We start from the raw sequence: 20,789 nt of genomic DNA, 5'->3' as shown, positions 1-20,789 counted from the left end.
GTGATTTCTTGTGGGTATTTCACGTGCACTGTAACACTGAACATGTGCCATTTTAAGTGCCCCATTCACCCACATTAGGTGCATGCACATTGCTGTGGGAACATCACCATCTGTAAATGTATGGAATGTTTCACTTAGTTGCATATCATCCTTGTGTGGGGCCCATGCTAATCTATCTGGAAGGTTCCAATTTTATTGCATAGGCTGTCGAAACAAACATGTGATTGCCTTCTGTTGCCGAATTCTTAGGTGTAATATGTTTTTGAGGTCCATCTAGTTATACCTGGCTCTGTAGTTCACTTTTTTAAATTGGTGACTGGTATTTCACTGTATGGATGCACCATATATTCATTATCTATTTATCAGCTGATGGACATTTGTGTCGTTGACACCTTCTGTCTATTATGCATTGTGTCTATTGCTGCCATAAACACTCCTATACAAGCTGTTTGTGTGGACATATATTTTAGTTTCTTTTGGTTTGATACCTAATAGCTGAATGCCTGGGCCATATCATGACTTTATTATACACTTCTGAATAAAGTGCCAGACTGTTCTCCAGTGTGGCTGCAAAGGATTGCATTCCCACTAGCATACATGAGGTTTCAGATGACCATCTCCTCATAAAGCTGAAGTGGTATGTAAGTGGTTTTGATCTGCATTTCCCTAATGAGTAGGGATGTTGGGCTCCTTTTCATGGTCTCCACTGTTTCTATCACACTACCAGCAGCCTAGGCTCTGAAACTCTCCAGGAAGCATTGGCTTTAAGGAGCTTTAGTCTGAGCTATTGTTGAAATTGTAGGCTCAGCCTGCTCACGTGAACACAGCAGAAAATCCCCGCTCAGGAAGATAATTTTCTCAGAGACACTGGAATGGGGAGACTGAGGGATGTGAGGACCATAGTTAGGAATGTCCTGTGGAATCTGCCTGTGCCAGGCATGGCACGCGCAGGACTTCAGACCTGTTCTGCAATCTCTTCCTGACCATGCCATTCACTAGTCAGCACAGGGGACAAACTTCAGGCTCAGCAAGTCTCCCCATGGCTCAGAAGAGAAGGTGCCCCTGGGAACCAAGAAATGGTGGCAGCCCCTTCTTCCCCGCCAACACACAGCGGCAACTTTATGAACCCACACATTCCACAGAGACTCCAGTGCATCCCTGACAAAAAATGCATAAACTCTAGGAAAAAATGAAAAATCCTTTCAAAAAGATAGAAAAGGACTTGCATAAATAGAAAGATAAACTTGTTGGTAGTTTGGCTTAATGATTTCTTTTTCCCTAATATTTATAAGGACAATTTTAAGGACAGAAATAGTCTAGAGCATTTTGCAAATGAATGGACAAAGAAGTAGGACATAAATTGTTGGATACTGAGACATTTGTTAAAGCTAAAATAATTTAACCAATGTGATACTGATACAAGAATAAAAAACAAGATACGTATTAGTACCCAAGAAAATAATCTATGCATGCAATGCACTTAAGAGTGATGTTTGAAGCACCATCCAGCAGGTAGACAAAATAACCTCACACATGAATAGTTTACTTTTGAATTCTAGAAAAGTGAGATTTTCCATGAGATCTATGAAAAACTAATTTTTATGTAAATTTAAAATGGTTCCAGCTATGATGGAAAAACCCAGGAAGGAGTCAACCACCTGAAATTCTGGTCACCAATTCCAGTGTGTGGTAAGGATTTCCCCACACCAGCAAGCCATACTGGGACATCAGCTGGGTGCCCTACAAGTCAACTCAATTCTGACACTCAGTGCTGGAGATAACACAGATCCCACAGGGCAAGGGCTCAGTCTTGCAAGAATGCCCTCCATTTGGGGTGCCAATCACAAGTCTTGGGTGTTACCTGAGCTTTGGGCCCACTTGAAATGGGTTGCAGTTTCCAATCACCTTCTACAGGGATTTGATTAATTTGCTAGAGTGGTTCACACAATTCAAAGAAATGTCTTTTTTTTTCTGACAAGATTACTGATTCATTATAAAAGGGTATAACTGAGGAGCATCCAGATGGAAGAGATACACAGGGCCAGGTATGGGGGAAGGGCATGGAGCTTCCATGTCCACTGTGAGCCTGATATGGCTCCAAATCTCCACCTGTTCACCAATCTTGAAGCTCTATGAAGACCCTCCTTTAAAAAAAAATTTTTTTAGAAAGAAAGGACATGCAAGTGGGGGAGAGGGAGGCAGAGAGAGAGAGAGAGAGAGAGAGAGAGAGAGAGATGGAGAATCTTAAGCAGGTTCCATGCTCAGCACCGAGCCTGATGCAGGGCTCAATCCCACGACCCTGGGATCATGACCTGAGCCAAAATCAAGAGTTGGATGCTCAACCAACTGAGCCACCCAGGTGCCCTTCCTATTGGGTTTTAGTGGAGACTTCATTACATACTCATGATTGATTAAATCATCAGCCATTGGCAATAGATTCAAATTAATCCCTCCCCACCCAGGTCAGGAGGGGGTATTGATAGTTCTAACCCTCTACTCACAAATGTGAGTGATGGCAACCAGCCCCTATCTTTAGTTGCTTTGCAAAAGTCACTTTGCTAACTTAACCAAAGACACCTTTACCACTGGCATCGCTTGCAAGGTACATCTTTTTTGTTTGATCTGTAATTGAGGAGTGGTGGGCGTGAGAGTTTCCCCTACTGGTCTCCCAGCAACACTCTAAAGGAGATTTTTCTTTAATTTTGACGCTATATATACATGTTTACACTCTCATAGATCAGGGCTCCTTCTAAGAGTGAGAAAAAAGTATAATAATCATGTGCAGCACTACAGGATCATAGCATTTAGAAATAGGACCTGGATGTTTGAATAGACTGGGACCCGGTGAGCTACAGAAACAGCTGGTCTCTCAGGGCTTCGGGCCATGGTGAGGTGTGTGCCCTCTGTCCTGAGCCATAAACAGCCAAGGAGCTATGCACACACCCACCCTGAGGAGTCTGAGTAGAATATAAAGTCTGTCCAGAAATGATGGGAGGCCACATAAGCGGAAACCTGGCCTGGCTGTAATGCAGGGCTCAGATCAACACAATGTCACCCAATGTTGTATCTGGGCCTGGAGATCAGGGTGCGCATGGGTTCCGTTTCTGAGGGGTCAGGGATGATCAGAGCTGAGACTGCCACCTGGCACTGCCTGTGCCATGGGCTCAGAACTCACAGCTGGGGCCTCCCCACTCCTGGCTTCACCCAGCCACTCCCCTATCACCCCCCTGACATCCTCAGACGGAAGGACCTGACCCAGGGCCAGTGAGGGGACAGAGAACTTGGGTCTGATTTGCATGGATGGGCCCTCCCTCTCCCAGAAGATGAAGAGGGGAAGGGAAAGATTAGGGGAGGCTCTGCTCAGCTGGGTGGCCACAGAAGGCAGAAACAGTGATGGTCTGCCCCATGCCCTGCATCCCTCTCCTCCTTACCCTTCTTTCTCACTGCATAGGTAACCGGATTCAGGGACAGGGAAGTGGTCCAGGGAGGACTCTTGGGCCCTTTATCCTCCTCTTGTGTCTAGACCCAGCATCATCCTTCCTTTGTCTCTCCCCCTTGCAGAGTCCTGGGCCCAGTCTGTGCTGACTCAGCCGCCCTCAGTGTCTGGGGCCCTAAGTCAGAGGTTCTCCATCTCCTGAACTGGAAACACGGACAACATTGGTTGTGTTTATTGCATGTACTGGAACCAGCGGCTCCCATGAATATGCTCCTCAGACTTCTCATATGTTATGATAACAATTGACAACTGATGCTCAGGGGTCCCTGATTGACTCTAGAGCTCAAGGTCTTGCAGCCTGAGCTCCTTGACTATCACTGGCCTCATGCTGAGGCTGGGGCTGATTATTATTCCAGGCCTGTGAGAACCATCTCAGTGCTGACATGGTGTTCCAGGTCTGTGGGGAGGTGAGACAAAAACTTACTGTCCTCATAATGATGGGGATCCCTGTGCAGCCCCGATCCCTCTGTCACAATAGTTGTTTCCTTTGTTTGTTTTGTCAAAAGCTAGGGTCTGGGATCCATCCACCAGGAACTTGCTACAAAGAATGGGAACCATCCTCTCAAATTCTGCCCCCAAGCTTGAGGTTGGCCACAATACATTGTCTGTTTTTACTCTAATTGAGCATAAATCTCTGGATTCTGGGACAGGTTGTCCTGGGGAAAGAGTCCACGGAGAGATGTGTCAGTCTGCTTGGGCTGCCATTATGTAATAACACAGGCTGTGTGGCTTAACCAACAGAAGCACATTTTCTCAGTGTGGAGACTGGAGGTCTCCAGTCCAAGGTCTTCGTAGGTTTGCTTTCCTGAGGTTTTTCTTTTTTTTTTTTTTTTAATTTATTTTTTTTATTTTTTTTTAGCGTTTATTTATTTTTGAGACAGAGAGAGACAGAGCATGAACGGGGAAGGGGCAGAGAGAGAGGGAGACACAGAATCGGAAGCAGGCTCCAGGCTCTGAGCCATCAGCCCAGAGCCCGATGCGGGGCTCGAACCCACGGACCGCAAGATCGTGACCTGGCTGAAGTCGGACGCTTAACCGACTGCGCCACCCAGGCGCCCCCCTGAGGTTTTTCTTATAGATGGCTGCATTCTTGTGGATCCTCACTGTGGCCTATTTTCTGTGTGTGCTCAACTCTGTTTTTTCTTCCTCTTTTTATGAAGAGACCATTTGATTAGGCCATCACCCTTATTTACGTCTTCATTTACCTTAATTACTTCCTTCAGTGACTTATATCCAATTACATACCATTGAGGGTTGGAGTTTCAACATAGGGTTTTGAGGGGGGACACAGGTGAGTCCATATCAGGGAGTCAGGGGAGAGCCAGGGACACAGTGTCCAGGTGTGTCGACTCTGAATAATTGACTGTGAAGATCCACACCATTTGGAGAATACCTACTATGTGAGAAACCTGAGTCTAGAGACACGGACCACATGCGGACACCATGGGAAAGGTCCCCATGCTCAGGGCATTGACAGTGTTTGGGGGAAGAGAGAGGACACAGAAGCTAAACATGTATAGGAAAGCTATGTCCTGGGAGCATGAGGATGGGTGGGATCAGTGGGGTGGAACCGGAGCATTGGAGCGGTTGACAGGGTACTCCAGAATCTCATGTGTTATGATGAGGTCCCAGTGCTATGCAGACGAGGAAGGAACAGGAGGGGAGCATGAAGGTGGGGACCAGGTGGGGCTGTGGATGGTGCCCACGTCACCCGGTCCTGGACAAGGGTTGGCCAGTGGGGTGGAGAAGGAGGGTCAGGACCCCTGTGATGTGGAGGATTTAGGGAATAAGGAGGGGGATGGGGATGAGAAAAAAGAAGTGGGAGGTGTGGCAATATTGCAGGGAGGGGGCTCCACCAGCTGGGACAGCATGAGGACCCATCTCTGATGCAGGGTGACTTCCACCTCCCGATTCCGGGAAAGATCAGCCCCTGACCCAGGCGACTTGTTCATAGTTCTAGGAATGCACATATCTGCTTACTCTCATCTCACAATGTGCCCGTTGAAAGAGCAAAGAATTGTTACAAGAACACCATGCGAGGCTGAGCTCAGTTCCCTTGTTCTCATTGCTACCCATGTGTTATAAACGTTCCCCTTTAGGGAAGCACAGAAAATCACAATTTCCTTTAGATAAGTTAACATGAACTTCAAGAACTGGGGTTCCGTAGTTGGTTTGGATTTAAATGTTTCCAGAGCATTCTTTTATACAATAAAGATTGTTAATGACTACTTGGCTACCCTTCTCACTTTCTTGCTGAGAAAAAGGGATCAACAGGACATGGCGGATAAGGAGGCTGAAGCTGAGCTCCATATGGGACCCCAGCCTCGGAGCAGGGAGTCAGCAGTCCCGCAGGCAGGATCAAGGCAGATGGGTCCACACCCTGACCCTGTCATCCCCTGGTTGGGGCTTGCAAAGATGTGCTGGCAAGCAGTGTTAGGACAGGCTCATTATGTCCCAGGGCACCCTGTCTAGAAGAAATAAGGAAACTACTAGAAATCCAATGGGAAGGCACCTAAAGAAGACAAAGCCTACACTGCAGTGATCAGAGGAAGAAGGGTTGAGGCCATGCTTTACAGAAGAATCAGAGAAAACTCTGAGATTATTTCTTAAGGAAAGAATTTCATGTTGTCACTAGTTTATAAATCCGTTAAAGGAAACATAACTTGCCACAAGTTCACCTGCCCCTTTATTTACGACACACGTGGGCTAATGTGATGGAAAGTGCACTGAGCCAGGCACAGGGTCCCCATCAAGCAAGAGAGAAGCTTAAGCTGCAAGGTCTCCCAGCCAGGCGTCTTACAGTCTTTGATCTGGACAGTCTCCCAGAGGAAGAACGCACAAAGGGATCCCTTGGTCCTGCTTCAGCACCATTACATCCAGGGTGACTACAGAGCTTGGGTGAAGATGGCAGGCTGCTGAATGATGACATTTCAGAAGAAATTACTGTCAGCAGGGTCGCTGGGCACCACTGAGTCTCTGTGATGCCCTCGCTCTTCCTGAAGCCCAGCCCCTCCAGCTGCAGCCCAGCTCCAGAATATTCTAATGTTCCTGCCACAGAGCATTTCCGGGCCAGGCCAGGCTCACGCTCACCCACGGGGTTTGATCTGGAATTTAGGTAGTCTCACGTGACTTAGAAATCAGAAAATGAATTCCTCATGATGGAATTTCTCTGACCCCTTGCTCCTTGCTCACACCCAGAGCAGCCACATGGCTGGTCAGGGGTTCTTTCTCCCCAGACTCAAATCAGTTCAGAGACGGATGCGTGGAATTCCAGAATTTCTCTTTTTTTATGTTTTTATTTTTTTAATTATTATTTTTTAACGTCTATTCATTTTTGAGAGAGACAGAGACAGAGTGAGACGATGGGAGGAGCAGAGAGAGAGGGAGACACAGAATCTGAAACAGGCTCCAGGCTCCGAGCTGTCAGCACAGAGCCCGATGTGGGGCTTGAACTCACAAACCACGAGATCATGACCTGAGCTGAAGTCGGACGCCCACCTGACTGAGCCACCCAGGGGCCCCCTAGGATTTTCCTAATTTAAAAGCATCTGTTTACTATTTTGGCAAACGGGATCAATGTTTCATCTGTTCATTTTTGGTTGAAGTCTATGCTTCTGGCAAGATCATGATGAAAAGTGGATATATTTTCAGATGCAAGCACACAAATTGCTGTCATTTTTCTTTAGCTCCCACAGCACTCATTCTTTAATATGGACTATATTTTTCTCAAACTTTACATTTGAAATGTTGATCCTAAACATTTGGTCACCACCAAAGTCCTGCTCTTCTGGAACACATCCTGCTCAAGGGATTTAGAGTTTTAAGTAAAATTCTACAGAGAATATCATTTGTCACAGCTCCCTGCAGACTTGTGTCCTGTGCTTGCAGACAGGGTTCCTAGGAGTGACTCACTGTGTTAAAAATCTATATGAATGACAGTAGTCCCAAGTGTGTGGGAACGTTGACAGACAAGGAAGATTCACCTGGAATAACCCACTAGCAATGTCTTCCAGGTCCCTTCCCGTGGCCTCCCATCCCTCCAGAAAAGCTGTCTCTCCCCTCGGTGCTATGGGGAGTTGACAGGGAAGGGGAGCCATGGTCACCAGTAGGTCACATCAGAGGAAAGAACACAGCGTCCTGCACAGAAGGGGCCATGTGTCCCTGGTGACGGGATCATGCCCATCACATTTTACACCTTATATATAGATATTTATTTGTTAATTATACCTCAAAGCGTGTTGGTGAGAAAATCATTGGAAATTGAATTTTAAAGCCCAGATTTTTCTCTCAAAAAATTATCAGATTTAGTAAATTCCTTTCTCATCATCTCTATATGTCATCTACTGCTTCGTTGTATGAGGTAAGCCTCCGTACTTAGTGACCTCTCTCTGTGAACTTGTGAGCAATTTCTCTGTCGTTGTGTGTGTGAAGGGCTGCCTGTTACTGAGAAATTCAGAAAGACATACCATGCTATTTCCACAGTGCATCTCTGTTGTGAATATGTAGAGTTAAAAAAAAATGAATGTATACACACCCACATAATTATTCTGCTAATAGTGTCTTTCAGATCATCGAAACCATCTAAGATTAAACATGTATTCTGATTAACAAATCCACACCCAATGAAACACATTCTATGAACAGTTCATTTCACCTCGAACAGGAAAGAAGGTGACTACACACAGCACTCATGGAACAAGTGAAAATTTGAGGACAAAAGTGAGACAGCTGCCACATTTACAAAAAAGTCAGCATCATTCATGGTGTGAAATGCTACAGGACACATGCCCATCACAGCTGATTCAGCCCACATGTCTTTATGTGTGTGTGTGTGTGTGTGTGTGAGAGAGAGAGAGAGAGAGAGAGAGAGAGAGGAGTAGAAATCATTATGCCTTTCTGAATGTTTTCCGTAAGAAGGGTGCTGGGGACAGTCAGAGGCAGCTGAACAGGTCTCCAGCCTTCTCCAACAGCACCTCTTCAGAACAGCTCATCACCAAAGAACCTTCCAATCTACTGGATGGAACCTGTCACCTTCTGACAGGAGGGTCCCCACAGGCCAGAGGACAGTCTGAAATCCTCTTTTTCTGTCACTAGCCTCAGCTCAAGCACTCAAAATTACTTTGGGGGGCTCCTGGGAGCCTCATCCCTCACCCCCCCTTCATTCCTCAGTCTCTCCTCACACCATTATCCCCACTCCACCCTGGCCCTGCTCTCTTCATGGAGACCCATCCCCCTCAGGTCAGGGCTCCAGCCCCAGGTCCTACTGGGACAGGCGTGCTAAGAGGTGGGTCTCAGGGAGCCAACCTCTGTCTTTCTAAAGGTGCAGAGCAGTGTCTTCTTAACCCCTTCCTCCAGGGTCCTTGTTGATGAATCCTCGCAAAAAGGAGACAGGAGAGGAATCCAGGGCAGGGCCAGGTTTCTGACCCTGTCTCACTGGAAAGTGAGGTCAGAGGGAGGAGGAGCTCCCCAGCCTTCCCAAACCATGGGATGTGGCTGGTCCAGGCCTCTGTCTTTCTGATATGCTGACAGCAGGACACATCTCCCTTCAGGAGCCAGGTCTCAGGGCTACCCCGTTCCACTAATGTAACCCATGAGGAAGGGTCAGCATCTGAGGAGGCCGTTCTAGGGAACTAAGGGACGCGTGATTTGAGGAGGTTGCAGCTTTGTGAAAGGCCCCTGGATGAAGGATTTTTCCCATTTCTGAGGCAGGGGCAATGGAAGTGGCGCTGGTCAAGGAGGGCCTGCCCCTCCCTCAGGCAGGATGGTGACCTTGCCTTTCACACCTGGTGCAATGTGCTCCAGGGCCAGCAGGTGGCGCTGTGGGCACGTGCTTCAACCACAAGGTAGCGCCCAGAGCTGGAGACCAAGCACCTGGCTGCTTAGTAGGTGTCCCCTGCTCAGGGATGCCTGGGGCCCAGCAGCCCCTTTCTCCCAAGGCCCTAGATGTCCCACAGAAGAAATTCACCAGTCCCATGCTCTTTAAATACAACTTTGAAGCAGAGGGTATTGATTCCTGGTTGATGGAGAGGCCACATTCACCTGCACTGGAAGTAGGAACACTATTGGCAAAAAGTGAGCAGCTTGGAGGCAGCAACACCCGGGCCATGTCCCTACACTTCAAATCAACAGGAAGAAAGAACACCTGGCCCTCTTGTTCTCCCATAGAGCTTCTGGATGCAAGTCAAGCAGGCTGGCCTCTGACCACCCCTGAGTCCCAGGCTGAGGACGAGGCTGATCACTCCTGCTCAGCATGGGAATGCAGCCTTGAAGTTTGCACAGCACTTCAGGCCAGTGGGGAAGTGAGACACCAACCCTGAGCTCCCAGGCCTCACTGAGCACCATGTCACCGGCCCACGAAGAGACAAGGCCTGGGTTCCACCTGACAGTTGTGTGGACTACGCAGGATTATAAGAAATAATAATGTCAAGAAAAAAAGGCTGGATCTGCAGAATTAGCAAGTGCATATGGACAGCTTCATTACGACTCTATTTGGCCTTTATGAATACATGTACACTCACGTGCTTTCACAAAGAGTGAAAACAGATTTCAGGTTTAAGTGAAAGGATATTTACTTTCCTAGGTCTTTCTTTCTATTTCATTTGGAGATGCTGGATTCATGTGCTCAGCTGGTCCATCCCTATGACCTTGAGTACATATCCGCCAGGGTCACCAGCCACCAGCCCCCCCTCCCTGTTTCTCCAGCCTTGACACATGTCCTGACCTCTGACCCAGGGCTCCTCCACTTCTTCAGGGACTTCACTCGGCTCACCCTACAGACCTCACCTTACGTACCATAGCTGTGCTCAGACTCCTCTGTCCCAGCTGCCCATGTGCACCCCACATGCACACAGGCAGTATCCCCATATATGTGCCCCTGCCGCACCCCCTTCTGTCCTTCCAGGTACCACATGCAGCAGGAGACACGGTTGGAGCTCCAGGGATACAGTTGACAGAGATGGACCTTTTGAAATAAATCATAGATTTCCACTGAGGTGACATTCCAGTTAGGAGGCTGTCACTGTTCCCAATGAGAACTTAGACATTTTCTATTCCTTTAGATACTATGGGAAAAAAATAGAAACCAAATAAATTGGAACCATCTGATCTCTGAGTGGTTTCTATATGTTCCCTGGGAAAATGTCTGTATCTTCTGACAATCTGTGGAGGGGTTTTAAAATCACATTTTTTTATTGTTTTTAATAAAAGTATTCTACTTAATTTATGTCTGCTGGAGCCAGTTTTGTATCTTCCTAGGAAAACGTGTATTATTTCCAGTGGAGCAGAGTTGAAACAAAATGTTAGTTTATACCTATGCTTAATACAGGCTCTCAGATTTTATTTTTCGTTTTTCATTTTTCCACATAGGACCACCAGGTGATGCTGTGGGACTGTCCTGTGATCCATACACAGCTGCTCAATAAAGACCTTTCTTTCACTCAAAGGAGATTTGCTTCAGGGATGGGCCTTGTGGTCCTGTTGGAGACTCAGAACCTGTGTCGTCTCTGGTCTGATAGAGTCCTCCGAGTAGGAACATGTGTTCCCTCAGCAGGTGTTTCCTCCCAGGGCTCTCCACAGGGGTGAGGCCAACCTCCATGGTCCCCAGTGTATGGTCTGAGCTGAGCTCCAGCACCAGGGCTCAGGGACAGGCTGGGCAGTCACTGGATGGACCACATTTGCATGGACAGCCCCTCCTGTGGCAGAGGGTGGAGGAGAAAAGGAGGCCCGGGGCGGCCCAGCCCACTGTGGGTACCAGGCTCTATGTCACCATGGCCTGAACTCCTGTCCTCCTCGCGCTCCTCTCTCAATGCACACATAGGGACAGGCACCAGGGACACAGAGAAGCCTTCCAGATGGTCTCAGCCCACCTAGCTCAGGCACTAGGAAACTTTTTACAATGGTCCCTGCCCCATCGCCCATGAGTGTCTGTGTTTGTAAGTTCCCTGTCCCAGTCTGTGCTGACCCAGCCGCCCTCCCTCTCTGCATCTCTGGGAACAACAGCCAGACTCACCTGCACCCTGAGCAGTGGCTTTGGTGTTAATGCTGTATCCTGGTTCCAGCAGAAGCCAGGGAGCCCTCCCCAGTATCTCCTGTACTACTACTCAGACTCAATTAAGGAGTTAGTATCTGAAGTCCCCCGCCGCTTCTCTGGATCCAAAGATGCCTCGGCCAAGGCAGGGCTCCTGCTCCTCTCCGGGCCGCAGCCTGGGGACGAGGCTGACTATTACTGTGCTACAGCTCATGGCAGTGGGAGCGGCTTTCATTAGTCACAGCGTCTCAGATAAGGAGGATGTGAGGCAAAAACTCCTGAACCCACAGACCTAGTCTCTGAGTATTTTTCCTGACAAGCTTCTGTGGAGGCTCCTGTAGGGGAGACACCTCTGTGGTGAGACCTGTCCTTGAGGAGAAAGGAAGATTACACTGTTGCTGGGACAGCACAGGGGTTCCAGGAGCACACGTGGGTGGGGGCATAGATCCCAAGTGCACATGCCCCAGGGTGTGGAGAAAATTAATAAGAACGAATCATATAAAAGCAAAAGACCTCAGTTTTTCCCTCCCACTGTATCTCTTTATTATTCATCCAGAATGTTTTATTTCTCACACTTTGGGTCACCAATTCTGTTTTGTTTGTCAAGTGATTGTCTACAACATCAGTTGCGGGTTCTACAATTTAAGTAAATGTAACACTCAACTTATCTGCCTGGAAATGGTGTCAGATGCACAGGTTAGGGGCTCTGTCCCAGGAGACAACTCCTATTCCAACGCCGACAACAAATAGTAGTTAACCCATAAGTTCTGTCCAACGTGATGCAAACAGGGGTTCCCGTGAACCCTCCGCAGGTTTGATTAATTTGCTAGAGCTGCTCACAGAACTCAGGGCAACTCTTACTTCCACTTGCCAGTTCCCGGAATGATACTGAAAGAGTAGGATGAACGGTCAGACGAAGAAGCACATGGGTAGAGGTCTGAAAGGAGCCCCCAAACAAGAGCTCCCGTCCCCGTGCAGTTGGGGTGTGTCACCTTCCCTATATGAATGTGTCCACCTATGTGGGAGTCTTTGAATCCCATATTTTGGCATTTTTATTGAGTCTTCATGTAGACGTAATCAACCATTGACTCCACATTCAGCTCTTCTCCCCTCGCAGCAAGGGGGAGGCTGGATATTCCAAGCGTCTGGTCATGGCTGAGACTTTCTGGGGACCACCCCCAGCCAGGAGCCTTTCTAGGGTTGCCTCACTGAAACAAAAATGCTCCTAGTGGCCTTGTCACCTAGGAAATGCTGAAGGCTTCGGGAGCTCTATGCCAGGAATCGGGACAGAAACCCATGGTTTCTAAGATCTCACAATATCGTCTCAACTGAAAATGATGACAGTCATACTCGTCCATTAAATGTAACTCTTTGTACTAATGATACATCCATAGCTGATATGTTAATACCTACCTTGGTCACAGACACAATTTTCTCTTTCTCTGAACCAGCTGACAAAAAAGTGGTCACAACTGCTTCTTACACTGACAATACCCCCCCCCCCGCCACGTACCATACCCCACCTTTTCTCCCCTCTGTTCCTGCCTCCCTCAGGCTTCAGTCCATCCCTCTGGCTATTCAGGTGTGAATGCTGTCTCCAGGTTAGGATTTTAGAGAACACTGGAAACGATCTTGCTGTAGTTTCCAGTGTGCAGTGTCCATCTGTAGGGAGAAGTCGCAGAAATTGGATCAGCAGGAAATCCCTTCATCATTTGATTCCTGCTGTCATCCCCAGATTGTAGCTCCTATGCAGCATCAGCCTCCGTCGGTCTCTAATATGCCGACACGATTACTGTATTTCTTACAAATGAATGCTTATCCAGACTCGGAGCTATCGGTGTACTTATTTATCTTCTTCAGAATTAGTGAGGACCTGCAAAAGGTCACTGTTGAAATAGTCAGAAAAAGGAAGGATTGATTGCATATTTCAATACATGCCAACTTCTCTTGTTCCCCAAAATATTTGTTTCCTAAGACCATCAGGACACTCACTCAGCCACACACACTTTGCTCCAATCAGTGGAGTCTCATGCATTGGCCCTTTGCCAGAATAAGAGTAGATGCTCTCTCATGGTCAACACAAGGGAGGCATCGGGAGATCCTGGAGGTGCGGGGAAGATGGCTGTGATGCAGGAGTTGGGGGAGGGGGAATAACGGGGATGTGTGGTAACCCCTGGTCCTGTGCCTGCGAGACCTGAAGACCCCAAAGCTGCGGGGCTTTGTGTCTATAGGGATGAAAATGGACAGAAGTCTCTCCATCCAGAAGACTTGAACTTCTGATTCAGTGGAATTACTGTCAGAGCTAATCTGCACCAAATTCCTCCTCCTCGTGTAAATTCCATCCTTGTGCAAGAGAAATAGCACTCAGGACACTGACCTTCTTTAGCTCCAAGCTTCAGGACACTGGTGTGTGTTGCAATGAGCCAGCCCCAGGAATCAGTTTGCATGGAGATCAACACTCAGGGAGTTGAGAAATCAGAGATGGACAGGGGAACACTTGTATTCATGCTTGTCCACTGAGTGAAAATCTTCCTGAGGGCACTGGGGCGTATTTTTGTTCTTTCTTTCTCTCTCTTTCATACACACACACACACGGCTCTCTCCTCTCTCTCAGTGTCTATTGTCATGGGCTTTGCAGTTTCTGGGATTCTCTGTCTTTCCAGAAGTCAGGTTCAGCCTGTGCTCACTCAGCCATCCTCAGAGTCACAACCTCCGGGAGGCAGAATCTTTTCAGCAGGAAATACCATGGACATCGAGTGTGACTGGGATCCTGTCACCGGGGCAGAACATGCCGCGAACACCTGCTCTCCTGGGACAAGGCTGATGCTCAGGAATCCCAGGGCAAGTCTCTATCTCTGTGGGCAGTTCAGCCCTAATAATCTTTGAGCTCCAGTCCATGCCTGAGGCTGATCAGCATGTTGATTCTGGGATAGCAGCCTCAGTGTTGCTCCCACAGAGCTCAAGGCCCTGGGGATGTAACACAGTCTCCCTGCGCTCTTGGGGCTGAACTGTCACTCCTGTGACACTCCAGTGGCACCTCCAGCCAGGATGGACCTCTGTTGAAAAGTCGATCCAACCAAGGGCTACAGGGACTGTGACCTCAGGGACATAGTACCCCTTATCTCCACCTCACCCAGAGTCAAATGTGGGATCTTTGAAAGAATTTTCTGGGTCAAATTGGCCTTGGGTAATAGAAATACATTCCTCTGGTCATGGGTGACTGAATGAGCAATTAATTGCTCTATCTTGAACATATGGGACACACAAAACACAGCAACGATTGTTTTACCCACCCCTGAGATGAGTCTGACTCCTAGTCAGTCCATCCTGGAAGTTCTGTGTTTAATTCCATCACTGAGATGAGTCTGAAGTTCACAGGAACAGGCTACTAATGGTGCTTCCCTGGGCACCATGTTGGGCTTTCCTTCTTGAAGGACCAGACCTAATATGCAAAGTCATGATTAAAAACTAAATTAATAATAAGAACAACAGTAATAAAAATGATTTATTTTTTATTTTTTTTAATTTATAATGTTTATTTAGTTTTGAGAAAGAGAGAGAGAGAGAGAGAGAGCAAGTATGAGCGGGGGAGGGGCAAAGAGGGAGATACAGAATCCAAAGCAGGCTCCAAACTCCAAGCTGTCAGCATAGAGCCCGATGCGAGGCTCCAACCCATGAACTGTGAGATCATGACCTGAGCTGAAGTTGGATGCTTAGCCAACTAAGCCACCCAGGTGCCCAAAAGCATGAAGTGATTTAGAAACAAGTTTACAAGACCCCGATTAAACCAAGAACTAAAGTCACATCTTTTCCATTAGGTTTTCATCCATTTTCTCAACTACTATTTCAATCCATAATTTCTCTGCAATAAGCATGAATCTATGAAAACATACTCATGATTGTACCCGCATCTTCCCATTAACAGTGTCATTGAGTTTAAATAATTCTTGCTGAACTGAATTTTGTATAAAATCACCCACCTTCACTTTGAGGTAGCAGTTGTCCAAGTGGTGACAGACGCATGAAGTCTGCGACGAGGTCCCCGTCAGAGCACCCGCGGCTGTCACTCCTTCCCTCCTGGAGCTTCCTGCAGGTTTGCCCTTCATGCTCTGAGGTCAGTGCCACACCCGGGCTCCTGCAGACTTGGGTCTGTGTGCTGGGGGGACAGATCATAGGAGGGAAGTACTAAGCACAGGGTGTGGAGAACTGTTGTTTCGCGGAGGTGGAAGTAGTGACAGACGACGAAGATGGTCAGTGTGTAACCCCCCTAGGAAGGCACACGAGAGTGTCTACCCACAACCTGGAGAAAAGGGCTCCCTGTCTTCTCAGTGCTGAGGGAACTTCTGGGAAAGGATAACTTTGAAACCAGAAAGTAAACAAGCAGAGGAAAGAAATCAGCCTCCTGCACAGAACTGGCCAGGTGCCAATGTGGACCCATCACTGTTCTGGAGCTGATCCTCATCTGTGTGGTCACCACCTTAGTCCTGCCCCATCAATAGCCAAGGGAGCCATGGACACACGCACTATGTGGAGCCTGAGTAGAGCACAGTGTGTCCTGAGGTGATGGGAAGTCACACAGGGGGACACCTGGCCTGGCCTGAAGGAATGGGACAGTGGACACAGCAGTGAGGAGGCAGGAACTCTCTCTGATGGGCTCTAGTCACCATGTCACATAATGTTGTGTCCAGGCCTGGACACCAGGGGGCACATATCACTTGTTTCTGAGGAGTCACAGATGACCAGAGCTGGGACCTGCCACCTGCCATTGCTTGTGCCCTCTGCTCAGGGCTCACAACTGTGACCTCACCACCCTCTTACCCAACAGAGCCCCTCCCCTTCCCTCCACCCTGACATCCTCAGGCAGAAGGACCTGACCCCGTGCCATTGAAATGTCGAAGAGCTGAGGGTCTCATTTGCATGGATGGGCCCTCCCTCTCTCAGAGGATGAAAAGGAGAAGGAACAGATTAGGGGACGTCTGCTCAGCTGTTCAGCCACAGAAGGCAGGATCAGTGATGATCTCGACCATGGCCTGGTCCCCTCTCCTCCTCACCCTCCTCATTCACTGCACAGGTGACTAGATATGGGGACAAGGGAAGCGGTCCTGGGATAACATGTGTGACCTGATTCTTCATCACCTTCTCTTTGTCTCTCCCACTTCCAGGGTCCTGGGCCCAGTCTGTGTTGAGTCAGCCACCCTCAGTGTCTGGGGCCCTGGGCCAGACGGTCACCATCCCCTGCGCTGGAGGTGCCAACAACATCGGTATTGCTGGTGGGAACTGGTACCAACAGCTTCCAGGAAAGGCCCCTAAACTCCTCATCTATGCTAATAACAGACGACCCTCAGGGGTCCCTGAACGATTCTCTGGCTCCAAGTCTGGCAACACAGGCTCCTTGACCATCACTGGGCTCCAGGCTGAGGACGAGGCTGATTATTACTGCCAGTCTCTTGACTTTACTCAAGGTGCTGACACAGTGCTCCAGGCCTGTGGGGAAGTGAGACAAAAACCTGCTGTCCTCTCAGCAATGGGACTTCCCATCTATCCCTCACTTTTTGGCCAACTGAGCTGCTGCTTTGTTTGATATAAACTGGGGTCTGAGACCCACCTCAAGGAATTTTGTCTACAGTCTTTCCACATTCTCTGAAATTTCTCCTTGAAGCCTCTCATTGGGAGCAAGATATTGTGTGATTTTCTCAAACTGAGCACAAATTCCTGCATTCCAGGGGCAGGCTGTCCTGAAGACAAGGTCCATGACAGGTCACGGCAGACACAGGGACACATTATTCAGCTCTGTCTGAGTCAGGACACATCAGGAGTGTCCAGTATGTGTCCTGATAACAACAGTTCCCAAAAATTGCCCCTAAATCCTCATCTATTATGATGGTTAGACCCTTTGGGGACCCTGATTCATTCTTTGACTCCGTGTCTGGAAACTCTCACTCTGTGATCATTACGGGGCTGAGGTCTGAGGATAAGACTGCTCCTCCCTGCCCCCCCACTCCCACTGTGACAGCAACTTGGGCTCACACAGAGTCCCAGGCCCATGAGAACTGAAAACAGAACCCCTTTCTCATCTGCTGGGAGGGCGAGGCCCAGCAGCTGCTCAGGTTCAGCCTGTGACTTTGCTTCTGATGCTCCTGCTGCTGCCACCATGGGCCCCAGTGCACGCAGCAGCACCACCTGGGAGTGAGGGCTCCTCCTTCCCTTCTGTCCCCAAAGTCACTCGCAGCAGCCCCTTCCTAGACAAAGGGTCTCAAAGGACACAAGGAAGCTCATCTTGCCCATCAGGCAAGACACAAGGTTTCTTTGCACCGAAGTTCGTGGACTGGGGGTCGTAGGTCCAGTGTTCTCAACTCCCACCTGACCTCTGACGAATCCAGGGTCTCCATCCTTGGTCGTTTACCCATTTCTAGAAGTTTCCAGACCTATGTAATCCTCTTATTAGTCTTCAATAAGAATGCCTGTACTTTTTTTGCTCTTTGGGATGATTTCTTCTCTCACTGCAGCATAAGCCCTGGATTACCTATAGCTGAAACATATGTTTCAGTCATTTGAAATGAGTCCCTGTCCATTCCCATTAATGCTGAGATCCAACCAGTGACTTTTCTTCTTCACTTTCATTGTATAATACTTGCAGAAAGATGTTGAATAATAATGGTGTTTAGCTCAGATTAGTCTTTTCATCTTATAGAACTGTCCCCCCCGTCCCCACCCCATTAGCTAATTTTCTGGTTGTGGGACTGAGTCTGTTGTGTGGGTAGAGAGTGTGTTATCACATTGTAAAATCTCTGTCTGCTTCCATTTTATGTGGTTTTTATTAGAGCTTTGCTTTCAGGTGGAGTGGACCAAGATGGTGGAGCAGCATGGAAGTTCTAGGCTTCTTTCATCCCTAAAAGACAGCTAGATCAGCACCGAACCACTATTTCTAGCACACCTAGAAAATTGCTCTGAGGATTCACACAACAATCCGCATAACTTGAGCCACAGAACTTGGAAGGTACTTGGCACGGAGAGGTGAACTGGGGGAGAGAGAAGCCACAGAAGGTAGGGAATGGTATTTGGGGACAGAGGACAGAGAAAGGAAGGAACATACAGGAAAAGCACTCCCCGCAAAAGTAGTTGGAGAGAAAGAGTGGAAGCACCCATAAGTGCCTGAATAAGAAAGGGAGAAAGCAGAAAGCAGAAAGGAGAGGATTTTAGTATCATTAGGACTCTATTACCAGGGCAAGACAGCACTGGAAACACAGCAGCACAATACCTGGCGGCGTGCTGGTGGGAAGACCGAATTCCCAAGGACAGGCAGTAAGGTCTGAGGGATCGACGGGCCACATGGGAGAAGCAGTTTCCCTGGTACCCTGCTAGGAGGGCATTTGGTAGAGGTTGTACAGACTCCCCACAGGCAAAGCTCCCAGCGGACCGCAGAGAACACAATTGCTGGTATCGGAACAGAAACGCCAGGGTGAGGCGAAACCTGACGTGGGTAGTGTGTTGTTATTGCGTTGAAATGCTACCACTACAGGATCGCACAAACTTATTCTGTGGCAGGCCGGCATCCAGCCACACCTCTGAGCCTCTACAGCTGCGTGATTGCAGGAACTTTCCTGGGGGCAAGCCGGCATCTGGCCATGGCCTAGGGAGACCATCCATGAAAGAATTGGAGTGGGTCCAGGTGGCAGGGCCCTCAGAAGTGAAGGGTTTGGAAATACAGCCCCATATGACATAAAATTCGGGAGGGAGGTGCTGCCTGGCAGGCTGATGTCCTGGACAGGGACAGTATAGAAGTGGGGAATGGAAGGACCCCAGAGACCAAGGAGGGGTGCTTGATTGCCAGTCAGAGTACAAAGTTCTGATCTAGAGACTGGAAAGTTAGGTGACGCCATTTTAACCTCTCCCATGCATCAACACACATCCCGCACACCGTGCCACACCAATCCACTTCAGTAAGTTAAGTAGCACCACCTAGTGGAGAATGGAGCCATGACACCAAGCCCCGACCAACTGCACCAACCAAGCCCTAGAGGAACACCTTAAGTCTCTCCCACTCCTTAGGGTTTGGACTATAAAGTGCTTCATAGTTTGACTTGTAGGGGAAACTGGATGTAATTTCATTCGGATTTCATTCTGTTTGCTGGTCCATCTATTCATTTCTTTGTTTTGTGGGGGTTTTTTTCCTCTTCTTTCTTATTCTTGGATACAGAAAGAGAAAAAATTATTTTTTACTTTCCACTTTCATATAATTTTAAAAATTTTTTGACTATATTTTTTGGAAATTAATTTTTTATTCTATTTTACCTTCTTCAACTCATTTTATTCTGTTTTATTGTATACATTTTCTTAATTTTTAAACATTTATTTTTTTTCTTTTCTTTCCATTCCCTTTTTTCTCTGTTCAATCAAGCTTCTTTCAACAACAAGACCAAAGCATACCTAAGATCTAGCTTCCTTTATTTGATTTTTTTGTTTGTTTTTAATCTTTTTAATTTTTATTTTTTATTTTATTCTTTTTCTTCCTCCAAAATGACAAAACAAAGGAATTCATCCTAAAAGAAAGAATAGGAAGAAATGACAGCCAGAGACCTGATCAACACAGATATCAGTAAGATGTCTGAACTAGAATTTAGAATCATGGTAATAAGAATATTAACTGGAGTTGAAAAAAAAGAATAGAATCCCTTTCTATGGAGATAAAAGAAGTAAAATCTAGTCAGGACAAAATTAAAAATGTTATAACTAAGCTGCAATCTCGAATTGATGCCATGGCTGCAAGGATGGATGAAGCAGAAAAGCAAATTAGTGATATAGAAGATACAATTATGGAGAATAAAGAAGCAGAAAAAAGGAGAGAAACTAAGGCAAAAGAGCACAATATAAGAATTAGAGAACTCAGTGACTCACTAAAAAGGAATAACATCCAATCATAGGAGTCCCAGAAGATAAAAAGAGAGAAAAACAAGTAGAAAGTTTATGCAAGCAAATCATAATAGAAAATGTTCCGAACCTGGGAAAAGACACAAACATCAAAATCTAAGAAGCACAGAGAACTCCCATTAGATTCAACAAAAACCAACTATCAATAGGCATAACATAGTCAAATTCACAAAATAGACAAGGAAAGAATTATGAAAACAGCAAGAGAAAAAAAGTCCTTAACCTATAAGGTAAGACATATCAGGTCCACAGCAGACCTATCCACAGAAACTTGGCAGGCCAGAAAAGGGTCGCAGGACATATTCAATGTGCTGAATTGGAAAAATATGAAAGAAATAA

At 47.4% G+C, this 20,789-nt stretch overlaps 3 protein-coding genes, 1 long non-coding RNA gene, 1 other non-coding gene and 1 gene segment (V, D, J or C); 4 read left to right on the top strand and 2 right to left on the bottom strand.

Annotated features, from left to right (window-relative positions):
* Positions 1 to 20,789, top strand: part of LOC123381268 (immunoglobulin lambda-1 light chain-like) — a 670,720-nt gene that overhangs the window by 133,624 nt on the left and 516,307 nt on the right. The window lies entirely within an intron of this gene.
* LOC109497182 (immunoglobulin lambda-1 light chain) overlaps positions 1 to 20,789 on the top strand; it is a 638,912-nt gene that overhangs the window by 128,354 nt on the left and 489,769 nt on the right. The gene's annotated exons all lie outside the window — the stretch shown is intronic.
* The window catches only part of LOC109496970, a 927,213-nt gene that overhangs the window by 429,518 nt on the left and 476,906 nt on the right, over positions 1 to 20,789 (top strand).
* LOC111557446 lies at positions 115 to 218 on the bottom strand. The gene has a single exon (XR_002737481.1). It is a non-coding gene; the product is annotated as a U6 spliceosomal RNA (small nuclear RNA).
* Positions 11,724 to 16,357, bottom strand: LOC123381276. The gene is made up of 3 exons (XR_006588103.1): positions 15,503 to 16,357; positions 14,816 to 14,964; positions 11,724 to 13,408 (listed from the first exon to the last, which is right to left on the bottom strand). It is a non-coding gene; the product is annotated as an uncharacterized LOC123381276 (long non-coding RNA).
* LOC105260055 (immunoglobulin lambda-1 light chain-like) overlaps positions 16,433 to 20,789 on the top strand; it is a 512,144-nt gene continuing 507,787 nt past the window's right edge. The window contains exons 1-2 of one of the 2 annotated variants that reach the window (XM_045041883.1): positions 16,433 to 16,593; positions 16,685 to 16,984. In XM_045041883.1, coding sequence (XP_044897818.1) covers positions 16,440 to 16,593; positions 16,685 to 16,984 — 454 coding nt within the window. In that variant the 5' untranslated portion in view covers positions 16,433 to 16,439. Of the gene's footprint in view, positions 16,594 to 16,684; positions 16,988 to 20,789 lie in introns of both variants that reach the window. The other variant, XM_045041884.1, reaches the window with a different exon arrangement.

This window comes from Felis catus, chromosome D3 (assembly GCF_018350175.1).
Source record: "Felis catus isolate Fca126 chromosome D3, F.catus_Fca126_mat1.0, whole genome shotgun sequence".
Lineage (NCBI taxonomy): Eukaryota > Metazoa > Chordata > Mammalia > Carnivora > Felidae > Felis > Felis catus.
The sequence above is the reverse complement of the archived record's forward strand: the minus strand, read 5'-3'. Positions and strand labels throughout refer to the sequence as shown.